The 21,052-nt window shown below is 38.5% G+C and overlaps 3 protein-coding genes across 3 annotated transcripts; 1 reads left to right on the top strand and 2 right to left on the bottom strand.

Annotated features, from left to right (window-relative positions):
- Positions 1-1,196: 1,196 nt before the first annotated feature.
- Positions 1,197-7,413, bottom strand: LOC137385589 (voltage-dependent calcium channel gamma-5 subunit-like). The gene is made up of 4 exons (XM_068072079.1): positions 7,167-7,413; positions 5,755-5,865; positions 2,020-2,160; positions 1,197-1,822 (listed from the first exon to the last, which is right to left on the bottom strand). Exons 1-4 carry the CDS (start codon positions 7,411-7,413, stop codon positions 1,197-1,199), a joined length of 1,125 nt encoding a protein of 374 aa, XP_067928180.1.
- A 2,865-nt stretch (positions 7,414-10,278) lies between these two features.
- On the top strand, positions 10,279-19,098 carry LOC137406002 (uncharacterized). Its single transcript, XM_068092504.1, has 6 exons — positions 10,279-10,587; positions 15,623-15,727; positions 16,067-16,222; positions 16,494-16,618; positions 17,831-18,002; positions 18,884-19,098. The coding sequence occupies exons 1-6, from the start codon at positions 10,374-10,376 to the stop codon at positions 19,096-19,098; spliced, it is 987 nt and encodes a 328-aa protein (XP_067948605.1). The 5' UTR covers positions 10,279-10,373.
- A 21-nt stretch (positions 19,099-19,119) lies between these two features.
- On the bottom strand, positions 19,120-20,099 carry LOC137406010 (uncharacterized). Its single transcript, XM_068092516.1, has 2 exons — positions 19,974-20,099; positions 19,120-19,828 (listed from the first exon to the last, which is right to left on the bottom strand). Exons 1-2 carry the CDS (start codon positions 20,045-20,047, stop codon positions 19,390-19,392), a joined length of 513 nt encoding a protein of 170 aa, XP_067948617.1. The 5' UTR covers positions 20,048-20,099; the 3' UTR covers positions 19,120-19,389.
- Positions 20,100-21,052: the final 953 nt, after the last annotated feature.

Here is a 21,052-nt window from a genome sequence, read left to right as displayed (position 1 = left end):
GCAGGTGTTAATGCACCCAGTGCTCCAATGATTACCGGAATTACAGTTGCTCTTGCATACCCACACTTTTAAATCTCCTCTCTGAGTGAAAGATATTTTTCCACAATTTTTTTTCTTTGCTGACTATGTTGTAGCCATTGGATACTGCTATATATATTATAGTAGCACTCTTGTTCTCCTTGTCCACCACTACAATATCTGATCGGTTTGCCAAAGCAAGCTTGTCAGTCTGGATGTAAAAGTCCCAGAGGAGGTTAGTAAAGTCATTCTCATTGACCTTCTTTAGAGCTTCTCACTAGTGTTGTAGTTTATTGAAGTCATGCTCATTGCATAAGCTTCTGTACACTACACATGTGACATGATTATGCCGCTCAGTGTATGCATATCTGGCATCCACTGATGGCGTGTTGGATGGTCTCTGATGCAGCCTTACACAGTTTACATCTAGGATCATTTTTATTGTGAATGATCTGTGTTTGAAGTTGCCTAGTTGGGAGCACTTTGTCCAGTGCTGCCATGATTAGCGACTCTGTATTGAGAACCGAGTACTCGGTTCTGATACTCCCTTCTTGTTTTACTCTCTACTGTACACTTTTGAGCCTCCTGCCTTCATCTTTCTTACTGGGATATAATCTAGCAGTGTTCACATTTGGTGAAGTACTTCATGCATGGTTAGCAACTCCAATATAATTGAGATAGACTAAATACTCATATAAGTGAGATAGACTAGATACTAATATAAGTGAGATAGACTAGAGACTAATATAAGTGAGAGAGACTAGAGACTAATATAAGTGAGATAGACTAGAGACTAATATAAGTGAGAGAGACTAGAGACTAATATAAGTGAGATAGACTAGAGACTAATATAAGTGAGATAGACTAGAGACTAATATAAGCTTACAATGAATTGTGTCCTTATAAAATTTGGTATTCGGTTTTGCGCATTAATTAACTTCTCATAAAACCCAAAACATCATTAAGAAGATATAATCACTTGTATCATAGTTCAGGTGAAGTAAATACACTACAAATAATATTCTGTGCAATGTATTTCTAGCAGGTATAAAATGCAATGTATTTTGATCCCGTTTTTAGATTTCATCTAAAATTTGTTCTTGTAAACTGTTATATTGTAATGTTATATCACTTTCTATGACAAGTGTGGCTGAATAAAAATTCACTCATAAATGTATTTATACTGATGTTGTCTTATAGTTATAGACAGAAATGTCATTTTGGGAGTCATCGTCTGCTTGTTTCGCATGTGCTGGCAACTGTTGGCATTCTGTAGACTGGAAATCTTTTGGCGGAGCTAAAAGTATGCCATATGATGTACAATTTTCATCAAGTGTCTCATCTACTTCTGCCTCACTAAGACGAAGCTGAGACCCCACTGTTGTCAACATTGTCATGTGTGAAGGGTCTTTCCGCACACGCCCGCAGATTGTGTATTGCGGCAGAACTTCAGCATCAGAGACGAGATTACTCGAGCGTCTAGATGCTTCACCGCAAGCACTGCTCGTGCTAAACAGCCTTGACTGTCTTCTCATGTAGAGTTGCATTCTCATGCCTTTAGTTTTCTGCACACGAAGTCTGTTATGGCGGCGCTTAATTGTTTCTTTGTGACGAATGATAAAAAGGTACACAGAGAAAACGCCTGAGAGCTCATCCAAAAGAAAAGCTAGGTTTAGCATATAAAAGGATATGGCATAGCTATAGTCAAACCTTGGAACCTCTTCTTTGGGCACATGTGGCTGACGATTTGCTATTCCGGTAACTGCGCCCATAAACAGTATACTCGCTACTAGCAGACTCATCCCTGCAACACAATCACTTTCTATCAATCTTTAATGCGTAGCTTGAACGATTTCTAGTTGGAACAAAGGCGTCTGTTAATGCCAAAGCAACATTTGTTAAAGTTGTGAAATTTCCCTAACACTGAAAGCTATGACCATAGACATCTAGCGGTGTTGATGGGACAACCATTTGAGAAGGACTACCACTTGACAACTCTACCTGAAGTAACAAACAGACAACCGGTGATGAAAATCAAATATCTCTTCTTCCCAAGAAAGTAGCCCATCACACATAGAAGGGCGGCGGATACTTCTAGAGCGATGCTTGCCACAGGAAATATGACTGTCTTTTTAGTGTTCTCTAAAATCAAAAACAGACTTACAGAACTGGTTTAGTCTGAGCCAAAATGATGCTTTCCTCTTCTATCTTTACATATATTGATTTTTCAGAGTTTTTGTAAAGCGCTACAAAAGCTTTTACATTACATTTCAACTTGACAAATTTTAGAAAGATAACCAGAATAAAAAGGGCAGCACTGGTAGACAACACATTTTAACATTTGTGGGAATCTGATAGAATTACAAAATGTTATTGAGCGTTTTAAATTCGGAAATTGATGCTTCAAGATTGTTGCGTTTTTGTAACAAATAACTACGGTATCCATTTAGACTTTCAAGCTTTATCTAAAAAGAAAACAGAATCTATTATATATACTATGAGATGTAACAATAAGTATTAGTATCAAGAACAAAAGTATAGAAGAGAAAACTACAGGAACGCTAATGCTCAGCCTCAACTACTCAACAGAAATCAAATATTGCAACAGAAAAACAAAATCTAAATCAATTGTCCATGGTGAACTTTAATGTCACTCTTTTCAGGCTCCGCTCCTTTCTCTTTCCATCCCGATGCCACAGCTTGTTTGATTATTTGGAGATCTTCTGGATGTTGAAAGTTTTTACTTCATGTTGTACACGTATTTCCTGATATTATCCTTTGAGTAGAGTTAAGGTCTCAACTATTGGATGTTGCATACTGTGTGTCTTATTATGAACTGTCGTAGACAAGTCACCTTGCCAATGCTGGTAATAGATGACGTTTTAGCTTTTTTGTTGAAACAAAATTTTCTATCCTATTAGATTGGAGAGATATTTGGGCCTGTGGTGGGCTGACTCAGTACCTATGAGTTTACCATTTATCCATATGCACTCCATAGTCTAATGCAGAGAATGACTGAAGTTTGTAGTCCGTGCTATGGACTTAGACACCCATTGGTGTGACTGCCACAGTTATTACTTCTGTGCTCATTAATCTGATAGGAGGGGACACTGTAGATTCAATTGAAAAAAGTTGAATTTGTGAAACTCCATGCGCTGACAAACAAAGAGTGCAACTTTACATTTTGGCAACATTTCTTATAGAAAGTTGACCTAATCTTGGTCACGTGCAGAGATTGTCTGAATAAAAATAAACTCTGTCTATAAGACACAGGCAGTCGGGTTGCTGGCAGATGAGTAATTTCAGTGTGCTGACTTAAAATGACATTATTAACACTAGAGCTGCAACACCACTTCATTATTAACATTAGAGCTGCAATGTCTCTTCATTATTAACCCCAAAGCTACAAAACCACTTCATTATTAACACTAGAGCTGCAACACCACTTCATTATTAACATTAGAGCTGCAACACCACTTCATTATTAACATTAGAGCTGCAACGTCTCTTCATTATTAACCTCAAAGCTACAACACCACTTCATTATTAACACTAGAGCTGCAACACCACTTCATTATTAACATTAGAGCTGCAACACCACTTCATTATTAACATTAGAGCTACAACACTGTTTCAGTATTAACAACCGAGCTGCAACATTATTCATTATTAACAACCGAGCTGCAACAACACTTCATTATTAACATTAGAGCTGCAACACCACTTCATTATTAACATTAGAGCTGCAACGTCTCTTCATTATTAACCTCAAAGCTACAACACCACTTCATTATTAACACTAGAGCTGCAACACCACTTCATTATTAACATTAGAGCTGCAACACCACTTCATTGTTAACATTAGAGCTACAACACTGTTTCATTATTAACAACCGAGCTGCAACAACACTTCATTATTAACACTAGAGCTGCAACGTCTCTTCATTATTAACCTTAAAGCTACAACACCACTTCATTATTAACACTAGAGCTGCAACACCACTTCATTATTAACATTAGAGCTGCAACACCACTTCATTGTTAACATTAGAGCTACAACACTGTTTCAGTATTAACAACCGAGCTGCAACATTATTCATTATTAACAACCGAGCTGCAACAACACTTCATTATTAACATTAGAGCTGCAACACCATTTCATTATTAACATTAGAGCTGCAACACCATTTCATATTAACATTAGAGCTGCAATGCCACTTCGTTATTATCATTAGAGCTGCAATACCACTTCATTATTAACTCTAGAGTCACAGAAAACTGCTGCCAGCAATGTGCTTGTTAATTTTAATACTAGGTCTTTCAACCTCCTAACGGTTGTCTCATCCATTTTGCTCCTGTCCCCAACTTTAGCCCCTTACACTTTCACATTCTTTCAAGTACAAAAATTTAGACCCTGGTGTGATTACATTTGATTTTTGGTTTATATAATGAAACCATTGATCACCTGCTGCGACTTTTTCATGATATACTTCATGGTTTAAAAATCCCATCAGATAATTGAGAGCTTTGTATGGGTTAGAGATTAAAAGAGAGCCGATTAGTTCCTAGCCTTTTGATTTCAAAAAAAAGTCTGACATCAAATTTTGCAATTTTATACAATTTTTTCATATTTAGAATTACTTTACAAACATAAGTAGATTTGCCTCCCTTAACATGCCCTTAACACCACGGGTGTTTCAAATCTTTCGACTATACATTTTTACTGGTGCCATTTCAATATTCATACATGCATCCATCTAGATCATAGATTGTATTCATTTTTTAGGCCTGCTTAAAATGAGATGATTCTACTTTTGCTGTTGCTGCAATTTTTAAACAAGTTTGACGGAAACAAAAAAGACTAAACTAGTATTAAAGTAATGCAATAGCGATATAACATTGCTTGTATTAATAAACAGCAGAAGACAATGAACTCAACCCTCTTAGCAATGCATACCTGAACATTGCTTGTATTAATAAACAGCAGAAGACAACTCTCTTAGCAATGCATACCTGAACATTGCTTGTATTAATAAACAGCAGAAGACAATGAACTCAGCTCTTTTAGCGATGCATACCTGAACATTGCTTGTATTAATAAACAGCAGAAGACAACTCTCTTAGCAATGCATACCTGGACATTGCTTGTATTAATAAACAACAGAAGACAACTCTCTTAGCAATGCATACCTGAACATTGCTTGTATTAATAAACAGCAGAAGACAATGAACTCAGCTCTTTTAGCGATGCATACCTGAACATTGCTTGTATTAATAAACAGCAGAAGACAATGAACTCAGCTCTCTTAGCAATGCATACCTGATAAGTCATAGATACATGTGCTGATGCAAACCAAGTGCTACAAAAGCTTCTAGCGAAAAATAATGCAGTAATAATGTATTTACAGTAGCATTCAATGTTTTGTTTAGGTGAATAGATAGTCAGCTAAACAATTATAATAACTACACTTTGTATTTTTTATTGACCTAAATTACTTCTCATGCCCAATCCTGCTGAGCGATTGTAAATTACTTCTCATGCCCAATCCTGCTGAGCGATTGTAAATCATTTCTCCGGATTAAAAGGCACTTGTCTGTCTCATACTAATTTTTACAAAATAATTAAGACTTTGCTGCAGCCTTATCTATTTCAACTACTCAAATCATTTATCTGTAAAATTAAATAAAACAAATGATAGCTTCTATTAGTAGATAAACAATGGAACAGCTACTTACGTTTTAATGAATTTATAAGAGATTCGTCTTCTCTTGATTTCATAGTCTCTAATGTTTTTTTGGACAGCGAGTTCATGCACTCAGGTTTCATCAATGGTATGTCATCTTGACCTTAGAAGAGGCAAGAAACAATATACGTGTAATTTTAAATGTATAAAAATCTTTTATGTTTGCAAAATACAGACAGGATAGCTCTTCAAAGTTCAGCGTAAAAATATCTGTAGATTTTTGCTTTAAGTTAATCTGGTTATGACAAGGTAGGTTGACGGAGAATAAAGAATCAAAATAAGTCATTGCAATAGCTGCAAACTTGATGAAATAAATGCAATACTGTCAGAGTGCACAAATTTGGGCATAATCAGCAAGAAATTATCACATAAGATCTTGAGCATTTAAATAAAACCAGTTCTGTCTCGTAGGTGCTTGATAAAAGACGAAACTTGGATGGATAATCTGGAAAAGCAAAAGTTTTTCTACTCAGTAAACTTATTGTGATGTCACCAGCATTCGGCGCCCAGCAATATTTATTACACTAAAAATCTAAAGCTTTTATTTGTAGATAATCATTGGTAAGAGAGTTGGCAGCACACATAACAACCTTGGAGCTGTTCAACAGAAAATGCTCAGAACAGAAAATACAATTAAGTTACATTAGTTAACATCGACAGTTCCTTCAACTACCAACAACAGCTCCTTCAACTACCAACAACAGCTCCTTCAACTACCAACATCTCCTTCAACTACCAACAACAGCTCCTTCAACTACCAACAACAACTCCTTTGACTAACAACAACAACTCCTTCGACTAACAACAACAGCTCCCCCAACTACCAACAATAGCTCCTTCAACTAACAACAACAGCTCCTTCAACTACCGACAACAGCTCCTTCAACTACCAACAACAGCTCCTTCAACTACCAACAACAGCTCCTCCAACTACCAACAATAGCTCCTTCAACTAACAACAACAGCTCCTTCAACTACCAACGACAGCTCCTTCAACTACGTAACAATAACAGCTCCTCCAACTACCAACAATAGCTCCTTCAACTAACAACAACAGCTCTTTCAACTACCAACAACAACTCCTTTGACTAACAACAACAACTCCTTCGACTAACAACAACAGCTCCTCCAACTACCAACAACAGCTCCTTCAACTACCAACAACAGCTCCTTCAACTACGTAACAACAACCACTCTTTCAACTACCAACAACAGCTTCTTCAACTAACAACAACCACTCTTTCAATTAACAACAACAACTCCTTTAACCAAGGACATACCTACAGATACCAACTAAAAATGTAGCTGTGATTGATGAAGCATTATGGTAACGTATCATAGATGATAAACACATCCATGAGCATGAAGTGAACCAACCGTTACGATATGAAATTTTTCCCATACCGGTTAGAAAGGTGCAGACTTTCAAAACTCCAAAATATGTAACAAGCAGGGCGTCTTCATTCTGAACTGAATGAGATTCATTGGAGACAGTGTTAGAGGTTCTGGTGGTTGTTGGTGTCATATGGTAGGGCTCTGTTGTATGCACCCAGTGCTCATTGCTAATAGAAACCGTGAGTAGAAGAGCGGAAAGGATGGCACAGCATGTAATGCTTGCCATGAGCAGTCTTTTTTTACCTTGAGCAAACATTGTCTTCTTGTTTTACAATGCTCTCATCCTTGTGGAAAAAAACAATATGATATGAGATGTATACACAAATGGGAAGTTTGTGCAATTTAAATTGCATGATAATTACAACACACAACATCTATAATACGCAGTAAAAATAATATACAATACCTATGATACACAATACCAATGATATACAGTACTTATGATATACAGTACCTATGATACACAGTACTTATGATATACAGTACCTATGATATACAGTACCTATGATGTACAGTACCTATGATACACAGTACCTATGATACACAGTACCTATGATATACAGTACTTATGATACACAGTACATATGATACACAGTATGTATGATACACAGTACGTATGATACACAGTACCTATGATACACAGTACCTAAGACACACAGTACCTAAGATACACAGTACCTATGATATACATTACCTATGATATACAGTACCTATGATACACAGTACCTATGATATACAGTACCTATGATACACAGTACCTATGATACACAGTACCTATGATACACAGTACCTATGATATACAGTACCTATGATACACAGTACCTATGATACACAGTACCTATGATACATAGTACGTATGATATACAGTACCTATGATACACAGTACCTACGATACACAGCACCTGTGATACACAGTACCTATGATACACAGTACCTATGATACATACTACGTATGATATACAGTACCTATGATACACAGTACCTATGAGCTGAACTTGAAATGGCCCGCTCATGTCCATAGGATGGAATCAGAGAGGTTTCCTCGACAGGTTTTTTAGTCACAGTTCTGCTAGTTGTTGGGGATGACTTTGACCTCTGCTAAAAGATGTAGTAAAGATGAGCCTATAGAGTTAGAACATAAATCTAGACACTCTGCAACGAATTGCCTGGGATTGACCTCTCTGGAAAGCTATGTTATGAAGACGATAACACATAGAACAGTGAGGGCCAACTTGACGGACTAGCAATGATGATGATGTAAGACAACTATTACTATCCCTACTTTTGATATATGAAACCTGGTAGTACATGACACATGGTAGTACGTGACACCTAGTAGTACGTGACACCTAGTAGTACAAACACCTAGCAGTACGTGACACCTAGCAGTACACAATACTTAGTAATACGTGACATCTACAACCTACAACACTCAATACCTACCTATGCTACACGATGCATTAAATACATAATAACTGTGATGCAGAATATCTGATGGTGTCTGGCATCTACTGTCCGATTAACAATACTCAAGATCCCCAGTACTTAAGAAATACATACCTAAAAATACATTGTCAATGTAGCCCACAGTTTGTCATGTATAATACCTACATTAAATTATACTCGTCAGACATGATATTTTTATATATATACATACAGGTATATAAAATATGATGACCTCAATGTGTGAACCTACATATATTATATCTGCATGTACACCACACCTATCATTGTCCCTAATTATTTCTACAAGTGAACCAACTAGATAGATCTATGCACAGCTAGATAGATATATGCAGAAGGAGCATTCTCTTGTGTGGTATTTCTATTGCATTAACTGAAAGGTGAACAACTGAAACTGCCTCTCAGCTTTGGCAATTTTTCAAGGATTATAGTTCATATCTGCCAATTCACCAGTATTACAGAAATATTTCAAATCTCTTAGGTTGCTCAATAGCAAGTAAAGATATGAAATGTTAATTTTATTTCATAAATCATTTCTTTAATTTGTCCAGTTTTCTCTCTAATTTGGAATGATATAGCAAACTAATGCATATGAAGTGAGAAAATTAACACCCGCTTCACACTTACCACTCCACACTTACCGCTTCACACTTAGCGCTTCACACTTACCGCTTCACACTTACTGTTTTTAGAATTTCATACATACACTACACGTAGTTTGCTTACGCTCAGGCGTAGTAGCATTCCTTACCTCGCTCACTCTCAATCACTCTACATTATCAGGCTGCGGGCAGCATCCTACTTTCTATTGCTGAGCTTGATGAGATCTCTGACTAGCCAAATCGTGATTGGGTTATTGAATAATTGTCAAGTCGAGTACACGACTGTCGTGAACAGAACAGCGCTATTCTAGCGTATAACTGGCAAAGATGCTCATTAGCTTTCTTCTGGCTCAGTAATCAACAGCGATGTCCTTAGCTTTTCTTCTTTCCTTCCTTCTGATGTGATTAGTGGCTGCTTGATTTCAGCATAAGATGAATGCTGGAACACCACTTCACCAGTAATTACAGTTGTGTGTGTTGCTGCGCTTGACTGGCTTCTCCACCTCTCCTATTGAAAACCTTTTAATTGAGTTAAAAAATTTTGCTTCGAAAAGCATAGAAGTTGGGAGAATGTGGTTACTCATCGAGTTGCAGTTGTGGGAGTACAACTCCCAAAAATAACCCATAACCAACACATTTAGCTGATTTGATGAAGTAAAAACTATTTTCTGTAAAATTTGACTAGTCAGTAAAATTAAACAGGATAATGGAAATTATTGGTATATGTCAGCATTTCCCTGCATCGATACATCGACCTAAATTTAAGGGTGGCGCGGAAGACTGCTCTCAAAAGAACATGAACCATGAGAGCCTTGACTGCCCTCTCAGCTGTGCCTTACAAAAGCTTCAAATAGAACAAATGAAAAGAATGCAATAGGTTTTACTACGGCTACATTTGATTCAGCCCTTCAGCATTCATATGCAAATAGCTATGGAGAGGCTGAAAGCTCAGCTGACTATTATAATGCAAGCTCTCAGTGAAACCCTATTGATCGGTGTTATTCATGCATTGTCCGATCACCAAGACTAGATGGGCGTGCGCTGAATATAAGAGAGCAATGAGTAGCTACCGTCACACCCTAGCAGCACCATATCTCCGATCTGCCTAAGCTTACTTCTCGCAGCTCATCAGAGTTGACTAGATCAAAGAATGGCGTACAGGACAGCGACTCTGAACTGTGGAGGCTGTCTCATTGTGTTGGCTTTCATAAGCCTCCTCGTCGCCTTGGTCACCAACTACTGGCTGATAATCCAAGTGGACAATGAGAGTCTCAACCTTCAGTCTTCCGGGACACTGGCAACTTACAACAGAAACCGTGGACTCTTTAAGGAATGCTTCAAGGACAGAGAAGCGACCAGAGCGTGTATGTTTCTTCTCTAACCTAGTTATTATATAGTACCACCTGCATATACTGTATCATGACTCTCGAACCTAGTTATTATATAGTACTACTTGCATATACTGTATCATGACTCTCTAACCTAGTTATTATATAGTACTACCTACATATACTGTATCATGACTCTCTAACCTAGTTATTATACAGTACTACCTACATATACTGTATCATGACTCTCTAACCTAGTTATTATATAGTACCACCTCCATATACTGTATCATGACTCTCTAACCTAGTTATTATAGAGTACCACCTCCATATACTGTATCATGACTCTTTAACCTGGTTATTTTAGAGTACCACCTCCATATACTGTATCATGGCTCTCTAGCCTAATTATTATATAATACTACTTGCATATACTGTATTATGACTCTCTAACCTGGTTATTATAGAGTACCACCTCCATATACTGTACCATGGCTCTCAAGCCTAATTATTATATAGTACTACTTGCATATACTGTATTATGACTCTCTAACCTGGTTATTATAGAGTACCACCTCCATATACTGTATCATGGCTCTCTAGCCTAATTATTATATAGTACTACTTGCATATACTGTATTATGACTCTCTAACCTGGTTATTATAGAGTACTACTTGCATATACTGTATCATGACTCTCTGACCTAGTTATTATATAGTACTAACTACATAAACTGTATCATGACTCTCTAACCTAGTTATTATATAGTACTACCTACATAAACTGTATCATGACTCTCTAACCTAGTTATTATACAGTACTACCTACATATACTGTATTATGACTCTCTAGCCTAATTATTATATAGTACTACCTGCATATACTGTATCATGACTCTTTAACCTAGTTATTATATAGTACTACCTGCATAAACTGTATCATGACTCTCTAACCTGGTTATTATAGAGTACTACCTCCATATACTGTATCATGACTCTCTAACCTAGTTATTATATAGTACTACTTGCATATACTGTATCATGACTCTCTAACCTAGTTATTATATAGTACTACCTACATATACTGTATCATGGCTCTCTAACCTAGTTATTATATAGTACTACTTGCATGTACTGTATCATGACTCTCTAACCTAGTTATTATATACTACCACCTACATATACTGTATCATGACTCTCTAACCTAGTTATTATATAGTACCACCTACATATACTGTATCATGACTCTCTAACCCAGTTATTATATAGTACTACTTGCATATACTGTATCATGACTCTCTAACCTAGTAATTACAGTATATGGTACTACTTGCATATACTGTATCATGACTCTCTAACCTGGTTATTATAGAGTACCACCTCCATATACTGTATCATGTTCTCTAACCTAGTTATTATATAGTACTACTTGCATATACTGTACCTTTCACTCGGGTAGTGGGTGGACAGAGTGCCAGTCAGCTAGGCAATATCACAATGACAGGTATTATAACCAATGATTGAAATTGCAGCAATCGTATTGCTGAAAGGCATTCATAGGCTGTTTAGACTCACGCAATATTTGAATGAAATCTTTGTTGAGCACCCAAACTGATATGATAGCATCTAAGACTTAAGGTCGAGTTTCATGGTGCGATGTGTGACCCCAAGTGTACAACAATATATTGAGCTGCTTGAGATGGTCCAAAACAAGGCAACACGTTTATATAAGTATATATACATATGTATTTGTACTGTGATTTATAAGTATACACTTATATATATATATATAAATATATATATATACATAAGTAATTTTAAAGGACAATTGTGCCTTGCGTCTTTGAAAGAACGCAGACAAATACAGAAGGTTATAACTTTGAGTGCTATTTTATTGACTTATAACTGCAGAAAGGCTGGCAAGAGCCTGGGAAAGTCGGTAGGCATTTCTTCTAGTCGGGACACTTTCTTGAATAATTTTGTATTGAACATGACTCGCGATCATAGGATCAACCATTTTTAATAATTTTATGCTAATGGTTTCCTCCTCCTTTTCTGGGCGGCCTAGAGTTTCTATTTAAACTTTAACTTGAAAGTGAGGTTTTATGAAAGACCTCGATCTGAGCCAGTTAGTAGTAATGGCTGATACACTGACAAATCTCGTGTGAATACAATGAGCGCTGCTCACAGCTAGAGGTTAGACTGAATATAGAGTCATAAAAGCATAAAACGAAAGCAGAACATGTCTTAAGTACATGAAGGGGTGTTATGGGGCACTCGATGCATGCCATACTGCAGCCAAAACTGTAGACTGAATAAGTACTCCAAGAAAGTCTGAGTACACTGAGATACTGTGATAACTCGTAAAATTTGTTCGCTAGCGGCATGTACATGTACATTGTTCAGAAAAGCCCTACACATCACCCTGCCATAAGCTATACACAGTATTACCGTTTGATATAGCCCAGCAACGAACAAGTTTAGGGTATTGTGGTAAACAGACCATGGAACTGCTTCGCTTTTAGGTTGGAGGTACATAACTCTTCACATTATCTATTACATATTCAACCATTCCTTGTACCTACATGTAACTTGTACCTACAACCAGGGCCGTACAACTGTCTTGAATTCTAATTCACCAGAGTTTAATGTAGAGTGACATATTATAAAGCTTGAGAGTGACGGGGCTATGGAGAGTGATGGGGCTATGGAGAGTGACGGGGCTATAGAGAGTGACGGGGTTATAGAGAGTGATGGGGTTATAGAGAGTGACGGGGATATAGAGAGTGACGGGGTTATGGAGAATGACGGGGCTATGGAGAGTGACGGGGTTATGGAGAGTGACGGGGTTATGGAGAGTGACGGGGTTATAGAGAGTGACGGGGCTATGGAGAGTGACGGGGCTATGGAGAGTGACGGGGGTATGGAGAGTGACGGGGCTATGGAGAGTGACGGGGTTATGGAGAGTGACGGGGCTATGGAGAGTGACGGGGTTATAGAGAGTGATGGGGTTATGGAGAATGACGGGATTATAGAGAGTGACGGGGCTATAGAGAGTGACGGGGCTATGGAGAGTGACGGGGCTATGGAGAGTGATGGGGTTATGGAGAGTGACGGGGTTATGGAAAGTGATGGGGTTATGGAGAGTGACGGGGTTATGGAGAGTGACGGGGTTATAGAGAGTGACGGGGTTATAGAGAGTGATGGGGTTATAGAGAGTGACGGGGCTATAGAGAGTGACAGGGTTATGGAGAGTGATGGGGTTATGGAGAGTGACGGGGCTATGGAGAGTGACGGGGCTATGGAGAGTGACGGAGCTATGGAGAGTGACGGGGCTATGGAGAGTGATGGGGTTACGGAGAGTGACGGGGTTATGGAAAGTGATGGGGTTATGGAGAGTGACGGGGTTATGGAGAGTGACGGGGCTATGGAGAGTGACGGGGTTATGGAGAGCGACGGGGTTATGGAAAGTGACGGGGTTATGGAGAGTGACGGGGTTATGGAGAGTGACGGGGTTATAGAGAGTGACGGGGTTATAGAGAGTGACGGGGCTATGGAGAGTGACGGGGCTATGGAGAGTGACGGGGCTATGGAGAGTGACGGGGCTATGGAGAGTGGCGGGGCTATGGAGATTATAAATTATTAGATAATTAAAATTTTACAAAAGTAAAACAGCTGAGCAGTTTAGAAAGGGGTGTGGCTAGTGTAAGAAGGGGTGTGGCTATCTTCATCTTATGATGGACAGACAATACGGTACTATGCATGTTGCTCTTTGGTTCAACCTACGCCTTAGCAACAAACACGACACAGTTCAATGTCTTTATTACACTCTTTGTATTCCAATGACAGGCAACCTACCAGATGTGTCAATTATCAGACCAAACTTAAATTTTATAGCCAAGGTGAAAAGGGTCTGATAGCATTTATTAGGTGAGATTTCTTGGCTGAACCCTTTCACACTGTCACGCTAGTCCTTCTTTTAATGTTGCAAGCATTTTGAAATTCAACACATGAAATAGCAACGCTGCTGCTCGCTAGGTTCTGTCTTTTGCAAATGGTGCTTGCCGAAGTTTATGTGAAAGTATACCTCATGAATATATGAGGCAAACCAAAAAGCATTTTAATATAACTTACTTAAAGGTTGACTTGCAGCAAAATTCACATTACAGTTATTTGGTATCAAAAGATTCACCTTGTCTTACTCTGTTGCGTTGTATGCACAAAATATGTGGGGTTGCGATTACAAGCTCTTAAAAGCTAAAATATGAACAGTTAATCGCGGTCATCACAAACGCCATAGATTGGAATCCCTTTCCAAAACGGCTCGATGAACACGATGGCTTCTGTTTACACTTTCATGCAACCTCATTTGTCGAAATATTTTCACAAATATACTTCACGCATTCAATAAAACCATGTCTATTGTCCTTACGCGTGTTTTTCATCATCATTGTAATGCTGTCACCTGGAGAACTGATATCTCAAAACCTATCGTAAAAGTTTTAGTTTTTTACCCTCAGCCCGAAGGAGTGCATATCATCATCTGATAAACATGAGGAGCTTGTTGGTCACCTATGATAGTCGACATATGCTGCAGAAATTGTTCGCGCTATCGGCAGGAAGTATAGGTCACATGATCAGATTACGACTAGATGATTAGACCAAGCCGAAACAAAACTGTAACGCAGCGAGCATTTATATTCGATACGGGCTTTTCGGTGGAACCCCAAGCGGTTGTCATAAACTAGCGCCAAAAGACGTTTTATATTGAGCCTTTTATTTCACGTGATCAAAAACAATAACCGCAATATTTGAGTACGTCGTCGTCGAAATAAAGAGATTCCAATCTACGGCGTTTTTGAGAAGGCTGCGATTAACTGTTTGTTTTTGAGTTTTCAAAAGCTATTAATCACATTTCCACATATTTGGCACCTACAACACAACAGAGTAAGACATGGTGAATCTTTTGATACCAAATAACTGTAATGTGAATTTTGTTGCAAGTAAACCTTTAAATGACATGAAGTGCAGGTTGTTGATGTTCTGGCGAACATATTTACTTTTCTTGTAGATGTGAGAGCTAATCCTCTGGCAGACGAGAATAAAGAATGCCTAAGGAACGAGTTGCTGCTGAGCAGAAATGTCCCTTATGAAGCCTTGTATAGAACCAGAGCAGGTTCACTTCCCACATGCCTTCCTTTAACATGCACCTGAAAATAGATATTCTCTAAGCACACCTAGCTTGTTTTTATATTTAGTTGTTTATGTATGTCCATTTATTTGACTTATACGCTGTAAAGCTACGCGCTGATCTCCGCAAATGTGCTATATCTCCTCATGTATCCTATCTTCTCTGCATGATTTACCTTCGTGTGCCCCTAGTCGATACAATCGACTGTTTGTAACAGAACATACTACTTTGTCTCGGACTGCCTTTGCATTACCGCTTCACCTTGTCACTGTCTGATTTTCAATTAACATATTCTATCAAGTGCGTCTTTTATTTTTCTTGCAGAGTTACAGGTTGCTATGATTGTTGTTTTCTGCCTTGCTTTGTTACTCTGCGTCATCGGCTTTGGGATATTCTGCTACAGCATCTTGCTGCAAGAAGACACATCAAAGAAATGGAGTCTAAGTACCAAATGGGCTGGAATTCTCATATTTTGCGCCGGTTTGTGTCAGCTTGGTGACCACAAATATGTGTGTGGTGTGCGCGTGTGTGGTGTGGGCGTGTGTGGTGTGCGCGTGTATGGTGTGCGTGCGCATGTGGTGTGCGCGTGTGTGGTGTGCGAGTGTGTGGTGTGCGCATGTGTGCGCGTGTGTGGTGTGCGCATGTGTGGTGTGCGTGTGTGTGCATGTGTGGTGTGCGCGTGTGTGGTGTGCGCGTGTAACCCAAAAATTCAGATAAACCCATTTTAAAACATTGAGCTCTTTTGTTGCAGCCTTCTGCAATGCACTGGGTATGGCTTTCTACCATGGCGCAGAATATATGGAGACACAGAAAATAGGTATCTCAAGCAATGCCGAAGCACCTTACGCCTTCTATTTTACAATTTCTCAACCAAATGTGAGTAATCAATCGGCATAATCTAGTCAACTCAAACAGGACCTAATCTATCTCAACAATAACACTGGCAATTAAACAGGTGGTTAGACAGGCTAAAGAAAAAGCATATTCTGCTGGCAGGTTGATCAGACTGGTGGTCATTTTTTCAAAAGACAATGAAATAAGCAGTTGCATGGGCTACTCAAAGACCCTAAATCACAGGCATGGAAGCCAACCTTAGCAAATCCTAGGTTATCTTGTATCCGAAGCCAAGTACAGCACATACATAAATAGTTGCTGACAGTCTGTGTTTGCTTCTCCCGTAATTCAGAGTTACTCTCAAAATCTCCTAACTACATGAGAAAATCGTGAGTACAATGCAGTTCTCTACCGACATATTTAAAAAATATGTAAAGCTATTTCTATTTGCCGCCATAAACAAAACTGGATTGGTTGCTAATACAAGGAGACATGCGCAAGGAAATATGCCAAACATGAGTTGGAAACGCAAATACATTTCTAGGATTTGTTTCCAAAACTAAAGCCATAGTTCTTGAAGTTTTGTAACCTTGTGGGGACAAAAGTGCAATTATGAGTTGCTGAAGAAATTAGATTGAACTGCGTAATCAGAGGGAAAGTTTTAATTAATTATTTTGACTGTTAAACCTCTTTGCGATTCAGCTCTGTAGATTGTAATGCTCTCTTGGCAGCGACCTACTAGAAAGATTCAAAGCCCACTTAAAGTTGTAAGAATGGCGAATGACACCAAAAAGTCTCTGCAGATGTTTACAATAACTGATTTTTTGTAAAGAAATTTTATCCTTGCCTTTTAGCTTGGCTTTCAATAGTAGAACAGTATTAGCAGCTCACGCTCCATTTTTATAAAATAAAGCAATGAAATTAAACGGTGTTAATGCCATCTTGGATATCTGCAGCACGATCTTTTGTTCACTGAGGCGCTTTCATAAATTTAAACTTAAAAAGCATCATAGATATTGAGAATAAAATTCACATGCCTTTACCGCCTGATGATAACCCTATAGTTTATTTTTGTGTAGATGCCATGACTTGGGGTCCCTAAATGTTAGGAGAAAATGTGCAATTGTTGCCTCGCAAGAATGGAACTGCTTGAAAACATTTACTTTTAAGTTGTTTCTTCTGACACTTTCAGGCTGGAGGACTACCAAATCCCCTGATGGAACGAGTTGATTTTGATAATGGTGTTTTTTGTAGGCTTTGCAGAATGCCACATTGAGACGCTACTCTTGGTCATATGCCTTGTCTTGGCTTGCCGTTTTTTTTGAAGTGATCAGCGCCCTGTGCCTCTTTATGTCTGGTACTTGCTGCGAGCCGAAGAAAAATGAAAAGGAGTATTTCGATTTCAACACTTTAAATTCAACACGAAGTAAGTGCCTACTCTCTGACACATGAGGTGAGACACAAGGATGTTTTTATTAGCCTATGGTGCCATGCATACAATGTCATAGAACGTATGACAGCACTAACGAGATGTATCAGTTCATGCTACTCATGTTTACACAAAAAGCTTCATGTCAAGGATTTTAGTATGCCCACTCATTACATTATTAGTGCTGCGTAAAATCTTTTCTTTCTAATGATTTACGCGCACTACTACTGTAGTTCCATTAAGCACTTCAACGTGTGTATGTTGACAAGATTAAAACTTGGGGCAGTTGAACAGTATGTATATAAACATATTTATATTATATATACACCTACGTACACCTATATACACATACATAGGTGTCTTGATATTATGACTAGCCATTGTCCGCCAGGCCACCATATACCTTCCTGAGTTCATTTGGACTTATCAGTGGAGTGCATAGTGGCCCAGAAGACAAAGCCTATCCATGTTAGGAAACCTGTACCACCGCCTTCAAAAGACTTGTCCAAGACCATTCCAGAGTGTACAAGCTATAAATATGTACATATATGCATGTATCGCTGATATATTGATTGAGCTTTTCAAGGCTTGACAAAACACCAGTACGTGCTCTTCTTATCAAAGACATTTTAATCGGCAGTTTAAGCGCAGAGCCATTTTAAATTTACTGAAACAGTTTTTGGCATATCTTAATTGACAAATCATAGTTTGTAGACAAGTGTACAGTTTCTTTTGTTCTGTTCCTTCGAACAAAAAGTTCATAATGAAATTCCGTTGGTCCAGTTTTCGTTCAAACATCGTTATAAATCACTTTCTTTTTAAATCTTTAATCAACAGCAATATCAGCGTACAATAACTACAAAAGTATGATTTACTAGGTCATGGTCAGCGAAACCTAGCCTACGAGTACATGGAGGCAAAGCAGCCAGTCACAATCCAAGAAACTCAACCAGTCCACATGATTACTGATGGCGCATACCACGACCATTTTCAAGGCCGACACTTTGACCCATATTACAAAGGATCGGCAAATGGACTGGTCGAGAGTCGACCACAATACAATTATGAAGAAGGAGGTTGGAACTGGCAGTAAAATGTTCAGGGAATGAGAGAATTGTGTGCTTGACGTTTATTCACTTATTGTATTCATACAATACATGTGTGTATCAACATATTTCAACATTGGGATACAAGATTATTTTGTATGGCTTTAGATTATTTGCTTAATTTTTACACTGTCAAATAGCCACTAAATAACCTCTAACTGTTATAAATGTTAACAACTGATGGAAATCATCAATAAACTTGCAAAAAAGTCAAAAACACACGTGACTTCACCCAACTCTGGCACTCTGATTCAGGATAGAGCTTTCTATTTAAGAACTCATTTTGCCCTTGCTTCTTTCGCCATTTTTTCGGCCTTGGCACGGTTCAACGAAGCTTGAAGAATTCCATATTCATTCCTTTCTTGTATGAGGGCAGACATTTCCAATATTTGAGCCTTAGTTCTGGATGTGTTCATGCCTTTAGCCTTTTCATCAACTAAGCGGGCTTCCAATCGTTGAAGCTCGGCGTATGGATCAATGATGTTAAAAACATGCGCTGATAAATAGTCGTCAATGTCATTTTCTTCTCTCAAAAACAAAAAGTATAGAAGAAAAGCAGCAAGACTCAGCCGAACAATGTTTTTTTGATACGAGGGTGGAGGCGGATCTTGCCTGAACGTTTCGTAAGATTCTCTATCAGCTCCACTCCCACTGAATCTGACTGGCTCATCCCTTAAGGTAGACTGATGACACACAGCTATAGTGTTAAACTTCAGCCTACAAAGTAGCGAAACTAGCAGCCACTGTGAACAAAGCATTTTACAGTATACTAATGCACTATTTCATAACGTAAGATACATCATTTCTTTAAAAGCATCTCAAACTTGAAAAAGTAGCTAGGTCCATCATATATAATATTTACCTTGGAGCAACACATCTACATTCACTTCGAAAGGCTGGTAGCAAGCAGCCTAAATGCCGGATGAGCTTCTGCATAGCTAGCCAGTAAACGGCAACAAAGCTTGAAAAAAAGCGTCGTCTTCAACGCATGACCATAAACACGTTTATGTATACTTTTTTGTTGGCGAAGTTATTAATTAGCCGGAGAAGACAACTTTAGGTACACAATAGTTAAACTCGTTAGACTGTATTTATCGTCTATATTTCACTATTTTTGTCAATGAAAGACTTTGGCTGTTTTTTAATTGTTGCAAATTTAAACTTATTGTGGTTAAGCAGTGTGAAAAAGCTAAATGGAGTGCGTACTAAAAAAGCCTTCAGAAGGCCTTCGATGCTAATCTCGTGTATTGTTCCGAGTTTTTATGTCGATGCTCTACTGTCAACGCTGCTAAGTTACGTTTTGGCGAGTCGGCTAATAGTTGACCGGACAAATGGTTTAAAGTCCTTTGAATTCATTCAACACTCGTTACATAACCGCTGTCGATAGAACAAAACTCCTCATCTAATTGACAGCGTTTAAAAATAACGTGGAAAAATTATGTTTTGGTTTATTGTAATGAACTGTGTAACTCAATAGCCGCCGATCTACCAATAAATACCGCAGCTAAATGAACACAATAACACTTTCATTCTTATATTATATATACTCTTCATTCTTTTCATTTCCTGCGCGTCCTGCATCGGCCAGGGTGGGTGTAGGCATCGCTAATAAATGTCTCTGCAACCCTGCGTGTCCCAATGTATTAGTGAAAGTGTCCCGCATCATGATGTTCCTGTGTACAGGGAGCAGATCTGGGTATGCCACTGTCACTAGCTTTTCCACCAATGCAGCATGTTGTTGAAGACTGGTTTTGAAATTTCGCTTCAAGACAGACAACTGAGCCTGAGGGGAGCCTGAGCCCCTCTCACGGTCATTCCAAACCGCGCTCTAAGGTTTTCAAAAATCCCTTCCACTGTTCCAGCTTTGCCACACTCTCGGGCTGCATCTTTCAGCACTTCCCGGAGGTGAAGTATACTAGCTAATGGTCTCCATTCATTTGC

Source organism: Watersipora subatra, chromosome 1 (assembly GCF_963576615.1).
Source record: "Watersipora subatra chromosome 1, tzWatSuba1.1, whole genome shotgun sequence".
NCBI lineage: Eukaryota > Metazoa > Bryozoa > Gymnolaemata > Cheilostomatida > Watersiporidae > Watersipora > Watersipora subatra.
This window is presented reverse-complemented; position numbering and strand designations above follow the sequence as displayed.